The sequence below is a fragment of the Drechmeria coniospora genome, chromosome 02, assembly GCF_001625195.1.
Source record: "Drechmeria coniospora strain ARSEF 6962 chromosome 02, whole genome shotgun sequence".
NCBI classification, from domain to species: domain Eukaryota; kingdom Fungi; phylum Ascomycota; class Sordariomycetes; order Hypocreales; family Ophiocordycipitaceae; genus Drechmeria; species Drechmeria coniospora.
In genome coordinates, this window is record NC_054390.1 from 9,108,312 (window position 1) to 9,126,600 (window position 18,289).

Sequence of the window (18,289 nt, forward strand, 5' to 3'; positions counted from 1 at the left end):
GGTGCAGGTATAAGTACATGAGTGCCGTGCACGTAAGTACTTGCATGTACGGAGTATTTCGACTGCACATCTACTCCGTACAGTACACGTACATGTGCAAGCGTGTGTGCGTGCACGTGCAACAATTGCACACGAACCTACGGAGCACATGTACATGTACGTTCAAACCGTTCAAACCGTACTGAATGTGTACATGCCTACGAGTACATGTACTTGCAGCCGTGGGGACCACCAGGTGCATGGCATGCCACCACCTTGCCAAGCGGCACCTTCAGGCCTCGAATACAGTACCAGGTACGGAGTACGGAGTACGGAGTTTTTGCAGCCACTTGTGCTCCAAGAGCACCTACTTAGGTACTGTACAACTACAGTGCTGTAGTGCGTGTCTTGGTAGCATCGTTGCCTGACCGAGTCGCTCCATGTTGGCCCGTTGCTGAGACGAGCAGGCGGATTCTTGGGCGCCAAACGAATCCTCCGCTGCCCGACCCACCTTCGGCCAACTCGTCATTTGCCTCTGTTGCCGTCCTCGCCTCTTTTCGTACCTTGGTCGCTGCTTGGCATCACTTCCGTCCTGCTCGTCGCGCTTGGTCGATCGAGTCACGGCCCATCGCCGTGCCGTCCACGACGTGACAACTAGAAATGCCTACAACTATATTCTAGTACTTGCGGGAATGCCAGTGCGGGCACGAGCCATCGCTCTTCTCGTCGAGCCAATGCACGGAGCAAAACTCCTACAGGCGCCGGCTACCACGTGCGATCACGTGTTGCCCTGACTCTGCACGCATTCGCAGAGTCATTACTCGTACAGTCGATGCTTTGATCGTGTGTGCTTAGCTCGTACCTTTGGCCGGTCCCTTTTCCTGCGCAAGGTATTAATACGGAGAACTACTTCGTACTTGGTACACCTTTGCGGCAAAAATATTGATTACTCCCTACGGAGTACGCCCTAATACTATGAGTTGCACAGTAGGTGTACCATACTCCTGCCAGCGCATTTCACTTGAGCGCTTTTGTTGCGGCGTAAAAGGAAGTGCACCGTGCATATTCCGTCCTAGGTAAGTACTGATTATCTAGAACTTACCTACTTAGGTATGTACTGCAATCACAACTGCTCGTGAGGAGGCGAGCACTCCAGAGTACTACGAATAATGACCGAGAGGATGCTGTCCGGATAAATAGTACTTGTACTTGCCGGTGCACAGCCAGGCCAGTCAAGCTACCAGCTGGCCTGTACTGTAAGTAAGTGCAGTACCTACCTAGTAGTTACTGCCCAGTAATTAGCGGCGGACGGCGTGACGCAGAACCCAACATGTCAACCAACCCCACCGTCTCCGTCATTTCTCAACGCATCCACAAGCTCTCGTTGGCAGCCATCTACAGTTACGGTACTGTAGCTGCACAGGCTGACCAGCGGATCGAATCACCGCTCGACGTCCGATCGCCCTCACTACTTTCTTGTGCATGCTGTGCGTTGCTTGCACGTGCGCCTGCCGTCGTCCTCCCTCGCTCTCCCTCGAGTCGCCCCATCATCTCGTAAAGTCAAACGAAAATGGCAGGCCTCCGTTCCTTGGTGCCGAGCACGAGCAGAATCATGGGAGGGCCGGCGTCCACTTCCATTGACCTGCCGTCGGTGGAAAGCCACCGGTTGGAAGATGATCCCGATCGCAGGGCAAGATGCCTGAAGCACCTGTTGAAGGCGAACCACGTCAGCCACTCGATTGCGGACAGCAGCGTCGGCTGCTTCCACAATCAAATTGTTCACCTCCTCTGCACCGCTTACCTCTTGGGCGCGACCGACGTCCAGATGCAAGACATGTACGAGACGGAAATCAAATGCCTGAAGCCGTGGACCCCATCTCCAGCCGAGGTCATCAACGAGGACTGGATCGACCTGCTCGGTGACAAGCAATACCAGCGAGCATATGTCGACTTTTTCGAAGACAGCTTCGCCCTGGACTTTGCCTACGACTGGAAGCGCGTCTTGCGGCACTTTCTCTTTCGCGACGACGGCTCAGGCGATCCTCTACTTCACGGCCTGATCTGCGGCTGTATGTATCCGTGCCCGCACCCTCATCCGATCCCGTGTTCACGCATGAGGATGGACATGTGCTGAAGCGGAGGATCGGAGGGGGAAGGTGAACTCTATCCCACGTCGGCTGACACCCATGCAGTTGGACACACGCTCATCCATCTCGCCTACGCCTACGAAATGGACAGCAAGGAAATTGCCATGGAAGCCCTCGGTTTGATTTGCGTCGAGTACAACTTCCTGCACAAGTACACAAGCGAATCCTCCTACACGAGGCCTTCCCCGCGGGCCTCGAAATCACCCATCGATCTGCTCAGCAGCATATCCACCGACGAACGGTTCCAACGTCCGTCTCGAAAATTTCAATACACCAACCTCGAGTCTCTCTTCGACGACCAGGAAGACGTCATTCTGGAGTACTGGAACGGCTGGGAGCTGGACGATCCGACGACGCAATTCCGGCTATGCCAAGAGGCGGCCGTGACCCTCCTGTCGACGGCTGCCACACCAGGCTCTCGAAAATACAACTTTTATCTCGTTCATCTACTAGCAGCGAGTCATGCCCTTCGCGTCTTGCTTCCCATCGTCCCCACCCGTCATCGCGTCACCCTGCTGAGGCAGTGGTGGTTGCTTGCCATTGCCGTGTACGTCATCGAAGGCCGACCGCAGCTCCGTCTGGAGAGCACCTCGGCGGACGCAGGCAGCAAAGATTGGGCATACGTGGCAACCCATGCCCTTTCTTCCGGGTCGTCCAAGGACGCTCACTTCCTCAAAGGTAACCATCCACCGTCCCGCGGCATCGCCTCTTGTGAAGAGTGGCTCATGGGATAAGCAGCGATCCGCGCGATGCACGAAGCGGCGAAAACATGGGGGGATGACGACGGAAAGTATCTCAAGGCCGCCGTGACGTTTGTCGATCACTTCGACGGATGGACAATCTAATCTGCCGTCGAGGACCGCAGCCATGCCGTCGCAGGCCGGCGTACGTTCTGGGCACTGTACAGTGCATGCAGGTACTCGCACCCTCCGTCGCTCGAAGGATTTGCGCCCACTGCCGAGGGATTGCAGCAGTCCCCTGACGTTCATAAATGACGTCGGCCGGGCCTGTCGGTGGAGGTGGTGATGGCCTGATGGTTGTCTCGGCACTGATACCTAGTCGACGTCGGTTTCCCGCCGTCACATTCGCCCATGCAGATGGCGCGAACCGGGACACATTTGCATGGAGATGAACAACTATCCAAGTACGGAGTACAACTATGGAGCTCTCCATACTACCTTGTCACTTTACTAGTTTATGGACTTTGGTGCGCGTCTGTCAACTCGGTCATTTGCTAGCCGCCAGATCAATGAACCTCGCAGGCATACTCACAGGAACGCTTCCTTGAACACCTACAGGGACATGATCATGTGCAGTATTACGTGATTTCTCACGCAAGGCACAAGCATGCACAGTACTGTACAAGTGCCCCGTACTTTTCTTGCACTGTACTTGTACTTGCTGTAAGTAGTTGAACTCCAATACAAGTATACAAGTACGGAGTAATTAATACATGTACATGTACATGCACAAGCAAGTACTATTTGCACAAGAAGTACAGATACTAGTATAACCCGCCCCCATGAAATCAACAAATAAATCGACGAAGCTGTCCATGAGCAGATATTCCTTGGACAGACAGCCAGCCAGCTGGTAGCCAGGCAAGCAAGTACCTGGGCATATAAGTACGTGCGTATCGGTTGGCAGGCGGTAATAATCGTAGGTGCCTTAGGCTGAGGTTTGGCAGCCAGGCAGGTACCAACGTGAGGCGGGTAGGTGAGGCAGGAGACGAGAGAGAGGTCGTGGCAGGCGAGGCGTCACGGGCTCCGAAAGGAAAGGAGAATTCAGCATCTCCATGAATGCAAAAGAAAACTTGTGGCCGGACTTGCACTGATATTGGGCATGGTGGATTGCACCACGACAGACACTCCCGTTCCGACGAATCTGTCACGTCCAACATTCGGTCCATTCATCCCGCCACAATCTCACCTGCCCTCTACAAGTACATTTCGTCCTCTGCCCGGAACCGAGCTGCGAGGAACCTCACCGCATCCCCCCGTTTGTCTGGCAGGCAACCGACCAAACAGATAGACGGCCAAGCAGGCAGACAGACAGCCAAGCAGACGGACATCCAAGCAGGCAGACAGACGGACGGCCAGGCAGGCAGACAGACGGCCAGGCAGACAGACGGACGGCCAAGCAGACGGACGGACGGCCAAGCAGACAGACGGACGGCCAAGCAGACAGACGGACGGCCAGCAGACAGACAGACAGCCAAGTAGACAGACAGACAGCCAAGCAGACAGACGGACAGCCAAGCAGACAGGCATCCAAGCAGGCAGACGGACAGCCAAGCAGACGGACATCCAAGCAGGCAGACGGACAGCCAAGCAGACAGACAGTCAAGCAGACAGACAGTCAAGCAGACAGGCTATTGTGACAAAAATAACCCACGAGGAATACACCGCCATCCCGTCACCATGGCAGACGGGCCGCTGTCCATCCTTTGCTTCGGCGACTCCCTCACCCAGGGCTACCACAGCTTCGGCATGGGCAAGAATCCCTACGGCGAGAAGCTCGAGGAGACGCTCAAGGCGGCCATGCCCGGCCGCGACATACGGGTCTACGTCAACGGTGTCCCTGGCGACTTCGCCACGGGTCAAGCGTTCAGCCGTCGCCTCCGCCAGGCGTGTACGTCGTCCCCCCCCCTCGCTGCTTTCCCCCCTTCTCACCCCGCCACGGAGCCGTCGTCGACTTGACCTGCTGCTGAAGCGAGACGCATTCGCGCCGGACCAACAGGTGATGTTCGGCCCTACGATTGGGTCATCATTCTCGGCGGTACAAAGTACGAACCCCCCAGCCTCTCTGCTCGCATGCCGTTCGTCACTCCTCGTTGACATTCTCCCCTCCGCACTCTCTCCAGCGACCTTGCCCGCTGCTGCACCGGGCAGATGATCGTCGACGCCCTCAAGGCCTGTTGGGACATCCCTCTCGCCAAGGGCAGCAAGGTGCTCGCCCTCACCGTGCCCGAGAGCCGGCCCAAGCCGGACTGGCTCGTGAGCAGCCGACGCGAGATCAACGACGGCATCCTTGCCCACAGGCAGCCCAACTTGTGAGGAGCCCCCTCCCCCGCCTCCTGTCCGTCCCGTCGCTCGGCTCCCCCCGCGCCGACCACGATGCTGTCGCCCCGCCGCTGACGAGGCTTGCCAGCTACTCGTTCGACCTGCACGCCAAGGTGCCCTTCCACTCGCTCTCGGTTGCCGACCAAGATAAGTACTGGGATGACGGTCTCCACCTGACGGCTGATGGGTACTGGTGGATGGGCGGCCACATAGCCGATGGACTGCTCCAAATCTTCGAGACGATGGGCGGCGGCCAGCAGAAGATGGCTCCGCAGTGACCCGGCGATAAAGGTCCGATGAACCTGACGATGCTGTCATCGTCTGCCCGGACGGACATGGGGCAGACATGTCCGTCCGGGCAGACGATCATGTCCACCCACGCGCGGGCCTTTGAGGAAAGGGGGGGGACGGTGTCCTCGAACCATCAGCGCGAGGTATGTCGTTGTCAGAAGGAGGGACTTGGACCGGCGAGCGCCGCGAAGGGACCGGTGACGATGTTTCCGTCTGCTCTACGATGCCTTCTCACCCGAATGAAAGGAAGCAAAGACAACAGGCATGATGCCTCGAAGCTCGCATCAATCTGCCCAAAACGCCACGTGCCGTCGCCATGCGTCGTCGTTTCCATTCATGCTTTCTCGCACCGTCTCGCTCTCACGTCTCACGCATTCAGATTCGCGGCTACAAACTCCTGTCCGCGCTGTTAGGGAGAGAACATCGAGCCTGCGCGTTGGCAGGGTGGCGGGGAACGTACCGGAAACTCGAGGCGCAGCGCGTTGGTGATGCTCTCGAGCTCCTCGGCGAGCGTCTCGATGTTGGTGTCCCACTGCTGCAACTCCTTGTCGGCCGCCCGCTCGACGCGGCCGGTGGCGCTCTCGTCCTCGGCCGAGGCGGTGTCGAAGCAGACGACGCCGTCGAGCTGGTCGATGCGGCCGGCGAGCCGGCCCTGCTGTATCATCCGAGCCGTCGTCTCCTCGGCCTCGTCGGCGTCGAGGCCGAGCAGGGAGCCGAGGGCGTCGAAGCGAATGTTGCGGTAGAGCCTCGAGGCGCCGTGCAGGTTGTGCTCGACGACGGCCTTGTCGAGGACGGTGGAGCCGTCGGACGTCTTGGCCAGCTGGTGCGGCGCCAGCCCCTCGGCGAACTTGGCCACCTCGTCGGCCGACAGGAGCTGGTCGAGGAACATCTTCTCGAGTATGGCAAACTCGGCGAGCCGGCCGCTGCGCTCGTCCTTGTGCAGCAGGCCGAGCGTGCGGCTCCGCACCGGGCCGGCGGGCGCGAGCACGGCGCACTTGATGGCCATGGCGAGCGTGTGCAGCCGCTCGTCCTCGTCGATGGCCGTCGAGACGCTGATCTCGTGGTACCGCTGGGCGGCGACGAGGAAGTCGCGCTTCGCGTCCTGGATGCGGGCCTGCGACAGGCGAAAGTGCAGGTTGAGGTCGTCGTCGGAGACGGTGTGCATGATGTTGCGCAGCTTGTTGATGTAGACGTCGGCGGCGACGTGGTCGTCGACCTCGAGGTAGTTGCGCACGATCCGGACCCAGACCCGGGCCCTGTCCTCGTCCGTCACCTTACGCTGGGCGCTGTCGAGGGGGATGCGGGTGAGGACCTTGGCGGCGTCGGCAAAGTCCTCGTTGGACTCGTGGGCCGAGGCGACGAGCTCGCAGAGGGCAGCCGTGGCGTCGAAGAAGGGCGACGGCTGCGCCGCGATGGTGGTGAGCGTGCGGCCGCCGACGTCGATCCAGACGTCGTCATTGCCGAAGGCCTTGATGGTGGCGACGAGGACGGCGAGGACGGAGCGGGTGGCGACGGCGCCGAGGGCCTGATCGAAGAAGGAGTCGACGACGGCGTTGAGGTCGTCGACGACCGTCGCCGGCGACGAGAGCGCCTTCATGTCGCCGAGGAGAGCCTCGTAGAGGGGCGGTTTGGCGGCGTCAGCCGAGGCCGACTCGGCACGGGCGAGCGCGTCGGCGACCTTGGCACTGGGCGCCATGCTGCGTGCGTCGGGTGCGTGCCGTGCTGCAACGAGGAGGCGGCGACGCTGCGGCGGTGAGGAGGCGGAGGAGAAGGAAGATGGAGGAAGAGGAGGAGGAGGAGGAGGAGGAGGAGGAGGAGGAGGAGGAAGAGGAGGAAGCAGAAGCTCGGCGGGGACATTTCTTGGAAGTTACTGGGATAGCTAAGGAAGCACTCCGTAGCCGGCCAGGCACAGTGTGGCCAGCCACTACGTAATAAAGGTCCTTACTGTACGTACATGCCGTACTTTCAGGGGACGACTCGGCGAACCCTGTCTAGCGGGGTGCATTTCCTTCCTTACAGTGCCTAAGTGACACTACTGTAGTACTTGATACCTGTAATAGAACTAAAGAACGTTCTGTACAGTACAGTGCAAACACACCTGCTAGGAGCTATGCAAGTACTGTGCAGGCACAGCTTCCTTCACCTACCCTGATACAGTACGATTAGAAATCACCAACACTCCTCGTACCCAGCTCTTTACTATTCGCACTGTATAGTACGCAGAACATTGCGTAATTAGATATTTCACTGGATGCATCGGCAAATCGATATATGCATATGCTTGTACATGCACAAGTATGCACCTACCCATATCCAGTCCATATTCATCTGTATAGGCACGACTTGCCCCGTGGCAGCTCCTTCGTCCTCTTCGTCGTCCGCCCTCTCTTTCGCCCTCTTCGTCGTACGCCCGCTCCTTTGCCCGGCGCCGCCGTCTCCGGCCTACTTGTTGTGCCACAGGAGCGTCCGCAGCGAATCCCACTCGTCGCAGTCCTTGTAAATGTACGTCATGCTGCTCCGCAGACTCGACTGCAGGTCCTCCGGGTGGTAGCGGAACAGGGCCATGACCAACCCCCACGAGAGCGAGGCAAACACCGGCCAGGCGTTGCTGCTCAACCGCGTGTGCAGCGGCTCGTTCGAGACGAGCGGCAGGCCGTGACCAGGCTTGACGGCCAGCCGGGCGAGCGCGAGGCTGACGCGGGCGAAGATGTAGATGACGATCTGCTGGCTGACGCTCGAGACCTTGCCCGTGCGCGGCGACCGTTGGCCGAAGACGACGTAGCCGCCGAGGAGGCCGCCGAGGAAGGAGTCGTAGGGGCCTGCCTTGATCGTCAGAGGAAGCGTGCGGCGGGAAGACGGGGCAGGGATGGGATCAGCCCTGTCGGCCGCGGCTGGACGCACCCTCCTTGCCCGGCGTGGGCCCAAAGTGTTTGAGCGTGAGCAAGGTCAGCTTGTAGATGGTGGCGAAGCGCGCGAGGTTGGTCGCGTGCTTCCGCGTCGCCCGCAGCACGAGGGACACCTTTTGCCGGAACCTGCGCCCGCGTCAGCCGGCCACTTTCGCTCCTCGTCGTCGTCCGGCCGTCGGCGAGCGAGGGTTGCTTACGTTCCGGACCGGAAGAGGAAAATCATGCTGCGGTGGCGAAGAAGCGCACGGGTCAGCGTCGGTCCCGTCTCGGCATCGACGAGGGACGAGATGGCGTCGCTTACACCAGTGCGTGCGGAAAGCGCACCTTGGTCCCGTACACGGCGCCATTGCGAGCCGTCTTGAGGAGTGACAGCAGGTCATGGTATCGCGGGTCGAGGATGGCGTGATCGAGCGCAGCCTGCTCGTCGCCGGCGGGATACCGTCAGCTTCCACCCAAACGTTGCGACCGCCTGCGGCGCGCGTCGACCAAGGAGCAGGGAGGGTCGACGGTACCTTGAGGACGAGCAGGGACGATGCCATTGTGCCTCGGCCGTTTCGTCGATGCCGCGCTGCGCGTTGGTCCGAGGAGAGATGGGACGAGGATTCCAGTCGGTCGGTGGGTGCGGCCTCAGGGCATCGGACGCGGATCGACAGACTCCCCCGGCGGGCGTGACGGGCGAAAGGTCAGGCAGGGTGTCGTTTGGCTGTCGCGGCCGTCTTGCGTCGTTGCAGGACGTCGACGATCGGGAGGGCCTGCGAGAGCCTGCGAGGGTCAAGAGAGTCGAATGCGTGACTCTGCTCGTCTTCCGTCACCGACCTGGACAAGGTGGATTGGGCAAGTGCGATCAGGTGTATGTGTATTGCCGGGTCAGCAGGGCAGGTGCGGTGGGATGGATGGGATCGGTGGAAGGAGCCTTGGCCGCTGTTGCCCATTGCCTCGGGAACTCAGCTTCGTACCTGCCTGAAGCCGCTTCCGGTTCGGCCTATGGAAAGGCGGCCGCCCCGCCACGGGGGGAATGACGCACTGGTTATCGCGCCCCACGCGGCGCTAACCCCACGCAGCCTCGCCCCCAGGTTGAGTACAAAGTAAGTACTTGTACTCCGCACACTGTGCTCCGTACTTTTAGGTATCCTTCTGGTACTGGCTGGCAGGTATTAATTAAGTACTTAATTACGGAGTACAGTATTACCGTTTTGGCATGTGATATTTTCGTCAGCCTCACCTCTGGTTCCTGGCCTGACGACAAGCATTGTACATTGTGCCATGATACTCTGTATATAAGTATGAACGGCGCATGCTCGTACCTACATGCCACTACACGCCCACTCGTGAGTAGAAATAGATAAATATACAGCATCATATCTGTTAAAATAATGTATCTGCACGGCCTACCAGTAGCCGTACATGGTCGTGAATGCATCCATGTCCCTCCGCCGCCCATTCATGCAGACACCAGCGACACCAGCGACACCAGCGACATCAGCGACACCGGCGACACCAGCGATACCGTCGACATCAGCGACACCGGAGACACCGGCGACGCCCGCTCTGCCTCAGCACCACCGCTCCTGCGGCTCCCTCCACTTGACCCCGAGCACGGCAAAGATGCGCCGCTCGTCCCTGCCCTCGACGATCTCGCCTGCACGGTATAGGCCGTGCTGGTTCAGCTTCAAGCCCTTCTTAGACGCCAGCAGTCGCAAGCTGCGGTTGAAAATGTCGTTGCCGGTAAAGTAGATGAGCGCCGCGCCATGCTCCGACGCCGGCACGAGGAGGAAGTCGATGCGCCGCCACAGCGGCCGTCGGTTCGGCTCCGGTGCATCGCCGTCACCCTCACCCCCCATCGAGCCGGAGCAGGCACCGGTCGTCGGCAGGACGCAGCAGCCGTGCCACTTGCTGCCGTCGCTCGCCGAGCGCGGCGACGCGAGGCAGGCGACGAGGAAGCCGTCCGCCTCGAGCTGCCCGACGAGCTCGTCGAAAAAGGGCCGCAGCTCGGCCGCCGACGCCGTGCCGGCCTTGGCCACGACAAAGTCAATGTCGCGCGAGCTCTCGGCGCCCCGTCGGTAGCTTCCGCCGATGATGAGCTCCACCTCCGGGTCGATGGCCGCCGCCGCGCGCTTCACGACGGCCCCGAGCGCCTCCACCTCGCCGCGCGGGATCCGAGTCTGCAGGTCGTCGTAGTGCTCGATGCCGACCAGCTGGCTCGGCGACAGCTTCGCCTTGGCCGCGAGGTCGTCGAGCGTCCGGTGGCCCTGCGCGATCCATTGGTGCGCCAGCTTGCTTCCGACGCCGTAGATGCCGAGGAAGAGCTGCAGGACGGCGCTCGTGGCCTCGTCCGAGGCGTACTCGAGCCTCCGCAGCCTGTTGGTCGTCACAATCTCCTCAATCTTCTGCGCGATGCGCCGGCCGATCTGCGGCAGTCGAAACGCCTCCTCCTCCGTGCATATCTTGACCTCTTGCCGCTTCAACGTGCTGATGGCCTTGCGGTAGCCCAACGTTCTCCACCGATCGTCGACGCCGTCGTAGTAGTCGGCCATGCTCTGGAGGACCTCGATTGTCCGCGAGTTCGGGTTGTCGGCCTTTGCATCCTTCGGCCCCGCCAGGTGGCAGGCGAATCGGTCCTCAAACTTCCCCCCCTTGTGGCCCGACCGCAAGCGGGCTCGTGCTCGCTCCGCCTTGAGGTCGTCCACGCTCTCGTGCTCTGCGTCGAGCCGTTTGCCGTCGTCGGAATCCATCCCCTCGGCGGCAGAGTCGCCTTGGTCGTCGTGGTCGTCCTCGTCGTCCCCTTCATCGAGCGGGAGGTGCTTGAACTGTTGCATCCTGGAGATGCAATCGGACAGTTCGTCGTTGACGTCGTCGCATCGTCCCATCCCTCTGACCGCCTTCCCAACCGCTTCATCGACGACGGCTGCGGCGGGTGCCACGCTCTTGTCCGCGTCGACGGCCTCGACGGGCGCGGGCTGTCCGGGAATCCGATACTTCATCTGGTCGTGATCCAGCAGGGAGCGGAACTGAATGCAGTCGATGGGGTAGTTTTCGTTGACAATCTTGGGCGGCGGACCCAAAAGGCCGGCCTTGGATGTGACTCTCTCGACCGAGCTGTAGTCGAGACCCGTGTCCACGACAATGTGGCTCGCCGTCGGCACTTGCCTCGCCCATCTCGCCCCGTACTCTTGCGCCTTTTTGATGCGCAAGCTCCTAGCCGGCGCGATGTCGTTGTCCGGGATGTAATAAAAGACCAGCCCCTTGAATATCTGCTCCGCCTCGGGCCGCACCTCCGGTCCGCCGCCCCGCTTTCTCTTCCTCGTGCCCATCCGCGGGCAAGGCGAGCGCTCCCCGGCGGTCGAGGGCATCCTCCTTGGCGGCCGAAGGGTCTTGGACACGGGGCGCCCGGAGTCCGGAATGACGGTGTCGTCGACGGCCATCTCCTCGCCTTTGACGGCGGCAGGTGCGTGCGGGCGACCCAACGACGCCGTGGCCGAGCTCTGGGTGCATTCGACTACCTGCTGCGTCGACGAGTCCAAGGTAGACGTCACCTCCCTCGCCTTCTCCGCCGGACATGCGTTGATGCTTTGATGGTCGACGCCGGACGCAGCATCTCGGGGGGGCACGCTGGGGATGGCCTGGAAGTGACTCATGCGTCGCTGCCGGTCCTCTTGTTCCTCGCGATCCAAATCATCGTCATCCTCGGCCGCCCAGCGTTGCAGGCGTTGGAGGCCTCGAAACGAGGCACGCTTCTCCTCCAAATCTGTTGACCGAGTGGAATCCGTCAATCTCTCCATCTCGGTTGAGGGTCGGCTGTGCTCTGCTGCGCGTGTACCGTAGATGCCCGACCGCGGTGCCGGCCATGACTTTGATCCCGCCCTCTCACTCTCCCTTCATCCTCGACGGCCGACGACCTGGAGAATCTCGAATGCTGTCGATGCCCGTGACATTCTGCGAGCAGGGGCGAATTTAATGTACAAGCAGAGCGTTGCGTTGATGGAGACGGACGAGCGGTCAGCCGCTTCTCCTGGGCCTCGTCCGCCACCGTTGCACCTGCTGCCTCTGGATCGGATGGCGGCTAACTAACGCCAGTTTAGCGCCATCGTCAACCGCCATACCGCCTAAGCCACTAGCCGCCATATATTCATCATCAATATTACCACCATGGATATACGCATGTATGGACGAAACCGTACACAACCAACCTCGCCTGTCCCTCAATCTTGAGCATCATCACGAGACGTCAACTTGGACACGGCGGGCCTACATTTGACGATACTATGCGGGACGATGCGGTATGATGCGGTAGAATCTTCTTTCTTGTCAAGTAGTGCTAGCTGTCGTCACATCTTGTTCCTCTAGCCTTCCTACCCATGTGCAATCCTACCCTCGAGTCTCCTTTCCACTCCCCCGCCGCCTACCCGCTCCGTCCTGGAGGGGAGGCAATTAGATAAAAAGAAGTGTAAATAGTAAGCCGTGGCTTCCTGGGGGAATAAAGTAACCAGAAGTGTCCTCTCCTCCGTCCGTGCCATTTTTCCCGCTCCGTTCCATGAAGTGAAGAAAGCCCCGACGGCCCTATGGATGCCGGGGATGAAGAATGTAAAATAGAAAAGGTCGAAACAGAAAAAAAAAATACATCGCTAATATGCAGCCGCTTCACCTTTGCTTGCCCATTTCGGGCCCTTTTTGTTGCCGCCCGTGATGCCGTGTTGTGAAAGAAGACGAAATGGATCATGACTGGACGACGACGGCGTCGGTCGTCTTGAAGCGCTCCTCAAACGCCTTCGCCTGTTCCTTCTCGATGACGGCCTGGAGGCGCTTAGTCTCGCGCACGGCCGACTCGCGCTCCTCCTGGAGGTTCATGACCTCGATCTGGGCCATGCTCATCTTGGCGACAATCTCTTGGATCTCGCCGTCGGCGTCGGCGAGCGCCTTCTCGAGCTCCGTGACCTGGGCGCGCAGAGCCTTCATCTGAGCCTCCTCCTCCATGGCCCTCTTCAGGACGGGTGCGTGCTTCGCCTCGAGTCGCCGCAGCTGCTCGCTGTGCGCCTCTCGCAGGCGCGAGACCTCGTCCTCGTGGCGCGCGACGCGCTCCTCGGACGCGCCCTGGGCGGCGACGAGGAGCTCCTCGAGCTTGTGCAGCCGCTCCTGGAGCCCGCTGATCTGGTCCGTGTTCGCCTTGCGGTCGGCGTCGCCGCGCGCCACCGTCTTGGCGAGGCGGTCGCGGAGCTCGGCGTTGCTCGCGAGCTGCTGCCGGACCTGGGCCGCGAGCTGCTCGACGCGCTTGGCCGACTCCTCGAGGGAGCCGGCGAGGCCGGATTCCCTCTGGACGCTCTGCGACTCGGCCGACGTCAGGGAGTCCACCTGGCCCCGGAGCAGCGTCGCCTCCTGCTTGACCGTGTCCCGCTCGAGGACGACGGCCGAGAGGGACTGCTCGAGGCGCTGCAGGGCGAGCAGCGTCTTCTCGTCCGTCGCGACGAGGCCGCTCCCCCCTTCGGCGGCGGCACCGGCCTGCTTGAGGCGCTCCAGCGAGGCCATGTACGTCTCCTGCAGCTCCTTGTAGGCGCGGGCGAGCGATTCCGACGTCACCGAGACGACGGCCGAGGCCGAGGCGGTGCTGCTCGGCCGGCCGATGGACGAGGGGATGAGTATGTCCTTTTCGGTGAGCAGGCTCCGCAGCGCCTTGATCTCCTCCTCGGCCCTATCGAGGTCCATCTTGAGGCCGGCAAGCCCCTTCTCGACCTGCCACTTCTGCTCGATGGCCTCCTCGGCCCGGCGGCGCAGCACGTTCATCTCGGTCCGCAGCTTCTTGATGTCGCTCTCGAAGCCGGCGCGGCGAGGGGACTGGGTGAGCAGGCGAAGGCGCTCGTCCTGGAGCGACTTGATCTGCTTTCGACTCTCGCGGTTCTGCACCTCTTGTCTCTCCAGGAGATTCTTGAGTGCGTTGTGGAGGGCGTCGCGCTGGGCCTCGACGTCCTTCAACCGCTCGGCGAGCTGCTCGCGCGACTCGGACGTGCCGTTCTTGACGCTGTTGGATCGGGAGAGGTCCTTGAGCGCGGGAGGCGGTCCCGCGCGGGGGAGCAGGGATCCCTTGGCCGTCGTCGAGCTCGACCTCGACAGCGGCGGCCCGTTGGGCGAGGCGCCGGCGTGCGAGTGTCGCAGCGTCGAGTTTTCCTGCTGGAGGGACTGCAGCTCCTGCTGCATCTTGGTCGACTCGTACGTCAGGGTGGCGTAGCCCGTCGCTTCGGACTCGAGCCCTTCGACGCGGGCGCGCAGCTGGGGCACGACCTCGTCGCGGAGGTTGTCGCGCTCGTTGCTGATCTCCTCGAGGTCGCACTTGAGGGCGGCGAGCAGGTCCTCGATGTTGGCCTTGGACTCGCGCTCCTGCGACAGCTTGCGCCGCAGGTCCTCGCAGCTGGCTTCCAGGTTCCGGACCCGGTCGCCGGCGTCGGTGCCGTTCATGTGGGCGAGGTCCATGCGGGACGCCTTCTCGGACAGCTCCTTGATCTGCAGGTCGAGCGCCGTCCTCTTGGAGCGCTCGTCCTGCAGCTTCGTGCTCAGCTCGAGGCGGATCGAGGCCTTTTCCTGCTCGGCCCGGCGTTGCACCTTTTCGATCTCCTCGCGGCTGTGCTCGTACTCGCTCAGCTTGGCCGAGCTGAGGCCGGAATCAGAGAAGTAGTCGCTCGTCCGCTTGCCGGGCGCCTGCGGGTTGTTGGCTTGCTCCTGGAGCCTGTCGACGAGCTCCTCGAGGTCCATCTCTCGCCGGATGGAGGCGGCCAGCTCGGAGCTGATGGCCTTGAGTTCGTCTTCCATCTCCTCGACCTGGATGGAGGAGAGAGCGTGTGACGGGGGTGGGGTGGATAGGTAGGATTCGCAATAGGTGATGGGGTTCGCTGCGGCGGTGCCGGGCGTGAAGTAGGTGTCGGACAAAGATTTGATGGGCAGCAGCGCATCATTCGGGGACACGTTCTTGGGTGGCCACAAAGGGGAGGTGATGGAGGATGGGTCCGTGAGCGAGGGCGATTGACTGCCCCAGCCGAACAAGGACGCAAAGGGCGAGGCGAGGCTCGGAGACCTGGGCAGCGGCTTGTTGAGCTGCAGCGGCGAGATGGTTCGCTTCAGCGGCGGCAGAGACGACTGCGACTGGGTGCGGGATGGAGCGTCGTCGTCGTTGTCGTCGTGCTTGACGATGGATATGGCGATCCTGTCGAGGTTGAGGGGGGCCGGCGTGTGCTTGACCGTGGGTGCAGGCGCAGGTGCGGATGGGGATGGGGATGGGGAAGGGGATGGGGATGCGGGTGCGATTGCGGGTGCGGGTGCGAGTGCGGTTGTCGGATGAATGTCGATGCTATCGGCGTAAAGCGACTCGGCGTCGTCGGAGCGGTCGTCCACGTCGTCGGACGGAGTGTCGTCGCCAAAGGCGTTGGGTAATACGAAATCGGAGGGGTCCGATGCCAAATCGTCGTACTCGGATAGGGCTTCCGACAGCTCTCCAGGAGCAATGTCGTCGGATCGAGTGCCGGGGGGGGTGCGGTGCGGCTTCGAGTCGCCGGCGTCGGCGGCTTCTAGGCTCGAGGTGGTGGTGGATCTAGATGCAGAGCAACGGGCATTCCAGTCAGCGACGGCCGATTCTGCGTTCGATCGACAGGCGGAAGCAGGGCGCCTCGTTGCCGCCGGCGCAGGCGAGGCCGGTTCACGACGGCGGCCACGGCAGCGGCCTGCGGTGCGGGCAGGGGTAGGGGGGGGGGAGGGATCGTAGGCGGCGGCTGGCGACGATGGCGACGTACCGTGTCGGGGGGGGCCTGTCCCGGGCAGACGATGCCAAGTCGTACAGGATGGGGCTGTCGATGGACGGCGACCTCGCAAATCTCGCGTCGGCCTGGGGTAGGTCGACGATGCAAGAGAGTGGCAGCGAGGAAAAGGACGAGGTGGACGAAAAGGACGAAGACGGGGCCGAGGAGAGCGGCCGGGCAGCCTTAAAGGAGCTCCCGGTGAGGGTGGAATCATGGCCCTCTCGAGGCGGGACGGCGGGCTGTGCCGCGGCGGGCAGGGTAAACGAGAGCATCACTCCTGCGGCGGCGGCGTCACGTTCTGAGGGAGTCGATGTCGAGGGCGAAAAGATGAAACTATGGCGGGCGCTATCGCTGTGGGTACTGGCAGACTCCGGACGAGAGCGGTGGTGGTGTGGGTGCGGGCGGACGACGACGGACCCGGAGGCGCGATGGCGATGCTGCTGGCGAGGAGGGAGCTCGCGAGGGAGGTGGGCGCCGGCCTCTTGGCCACCTTGGAGGAGCTGGGCCTCTTGGCCGACGCGGGCGTCTCGGGGTGCCTCGGACGAGGCAGAGCCTGTATCAGAAGGCTCCGGGAGCGGCATGAGCCTGACGCGGGGGGGAGGAGTCGCCGGCCTCTGCGGGCCACTCGCGGCCGATGTCATGGTCTGACGACGAGGAGCGAGAGAGCGAGAACAATAATGTCTTATCGCCCGCGCATGAGGCCGGCCATGAGCCGGATGGATGGAAAACGAGGGCGTCGCGGTTTGGGAGGGAGGCGCAAGGGACGGACGATGAAGGGGAATGAGGAATCAGAATGGGCGAGATGGTTTGACACGACCACGCGGACAGGCCGTTCGTTGGCCTATAGGGGGCTGAGCAGGGAAACGGGGCAAGAGGGGGGGGGGGGAGGAGAAAGGGGGGGGGGATGGATATGGAGGGAAGGAAGGCGCGTCGGTAGGCGCCCTGGAGAGGTTTAGCGGCTCTTGGGCGGCAGGACAAGGGGCAGGAGCGCCCTTTGACAGTGACTGCATCGACTGACGGCAACATGCATTCCAATGTACTCTGTACATGCACAAGTGTACCTGCACCTAGAAGGACTGTAAGTAGGTACTTGCTTACAGTACACGCGAGTACAGTGCACGCAAGTACAGTGCACGCAAGTACAGTGCACGCAAGTACAGTGCACGCAAGTATACTGCACGCAAGTACAGTGCATGCAAGTACAGTGCACGCAAGTACAGTGCACGCAAGTACAGTGCACGCAAGTACAGTGCACGCAAGTACAGTGCACGCAAGTACAGTGCACGCAAGTACAGTGCATGCAAGTACAGTGCACGCAAGTACAGTGCACGTTATGCGTGCGAGTACTAGAGCGTACTACAGTAAGTACTCGTAACTTGCATGCACGTACTCCGTAATTAACTACGAGATGGCTACTCTGGCAGGTACCGCCTGGTGCATTGTTCTGCACAGCACTAACGAGGTACCTAGGTACTTTGTACGGCTGCTGGCCAGGGGAGGCACGCTGGATAGCGGTGAGCATACTCTTATTTTACGAGTACCTAGTACGGAGTACTTGCTACAACTACTGTACTCCGTACCTGGACGGAGTACGGATGCACGTATTAGTAGGTACATACTTACTCGCGGTACGGTGTACTTGTATGCACGGAGCACTCGGCACAAACTGTCCTTGCGCCGTACAGAGTACACGCCTACAACTACTGTACAGAGTACTCCGTAGGTGCCTAGGAATAGTAGAGAAGCATGCACACCCAGAGGCACTTGCAAATTACTGTCTGCCAGTGGTCGTATTCTTCAGTGTGCAACCTCCCCCGTGCCCTCCGGCAGTGCAGACGAGAACATCCGACAGAGGCTAGGGGGGCCAGCGCGTGCCGTGGTTGGCCCTCGTCGTCGAGCGCTAGACCTGCGTTGGCGCCAGGGGCATCGACGCACCCACGGCAGCGCACATGGCGGGGATTCTACGGGGCGCCGCCAGTCGTTCGCCGGCACAAGGGCCCAGGGAAGCCAGGCGAGCAAGTAAATCCGGCTGCCCATCCATTGGCCGACGTCCACCGACGACGCGCGAGAACCTTGCGCACCGGACACTACCACGCGCATGCGCCGTGACCGTCATGTACCGTACCGTG

The 18,289-nt window shown here is 61.4% G+C and overlaps 5 protein-coding genes across 5 annotated transcripts; 2 read left to right on the forward strand and 3 right to left on the reverse strand.

Moving 5' to 3' along the window:
* Positions 1 to 1,549: 1,549 nt before the first annotated feature.
* On the forward strand, positions 1,550 to 2,971 carry DCS_05624 (uncharacterized protein; the record flags this gene model as incomplete). The annotated part of the gene is made up of 3 exons (XM_040802926.1): positions 1,550 to 2,048; positions 2,172 to 2,804; positions 2,865 to 2,971. The coding sequence occupies 3 exons, from the start codon at positions 1,550 to 1,552 to the stop codon at positions 2,969 to 2,971; spliced, it is 1,239 nt and encodes a 412-aa protein (XP_040657959.1).
* A 1,575-nt stretch (positions 2,972 to 4,546) lies between these two features.
* On the forward strand, positions 4,547 to 5,466 carry DCS_05625 (uncharacterized protein; the record flags this gene model as incomplete). Its single annotated transcript, XM_040802927.1, has 4 exons — positions 4,547 to 4,757; positions 4,839 to 4,911; positions 4,990 to 5,122; positions 5,167 to 5,466. 4 exons carry the CDS (start codon positions 4,547 to 4,549, stop codon positions 5,464 to 5,466), a joined length of 717 nt encoding a protein of 238 aa, XP_040657960.1.
* A 380-nt stretch (positions 5,467 to 5,846) lies between these two features.
* DCS_05626 (PCI domain containing protein) lies at positions 5,847 to 8,924 on the reverse strand (the record flags this gene model as incomplete). The annotated part of the gene is made up of 6 exons (XM_040802928.1): positions 5,847 to 5,885; positions 5,940 to 7,338; positions 7,926 to 8,298; positions 8,381 to 8,511; positions 8,583 to 8,742; positions 8,825 to 8,924. 6 exons carry the CDS (start codon positions 8,922 to 8,924, stop codon positions 5,847 to 5,849), a joined length of 2,202 nt encoding a protein of 733 aa, XP_040657961.1.
* A 1,014-nt stretch (positions 8,925 to 9,938) lies between these two features.
* DCS_05627 (DNA-directed DNA polymerase X) lies at positions 9,939 to 12,164 on the reverse strand (the record flags this gene model as incomplete). Its single annotated transcript, XM_040802929.1, has 1 exon — positions 9,939 to 12,164. The coding sequence occupies one exon, from the start codon at positions 12,162 to 12,164 to the stop codon at positions 9,939 to 9,941; it is 2,226 nt and encodes a 741-aa protein (XP_040657962.1).
* A 934-nt stretch (positions 12,165 to 13,098) lies between these two features.
* DCS_05628 (intracellular protein transport-like protein) lies at positions 13,099 to 16,801 on the reverse strand (the record flags this gene model as incomplete). The annotated part of the gene is made up of 2 exons (XM_040802930.1): positions 13,099 to 15,955; positions 16,155 to 16,801. The coding sequence occupies 2 exons, from the start codon at positions 16,799 to 16,801 to the stop codon at positions 13,099 to 13,101; spliced, it is 3,504 nt and encodes a 1,167-aa protein (XP_040657963.1).
* Positions 16,802 to 18,289: the final 1,488 nt, after the last annotated feature.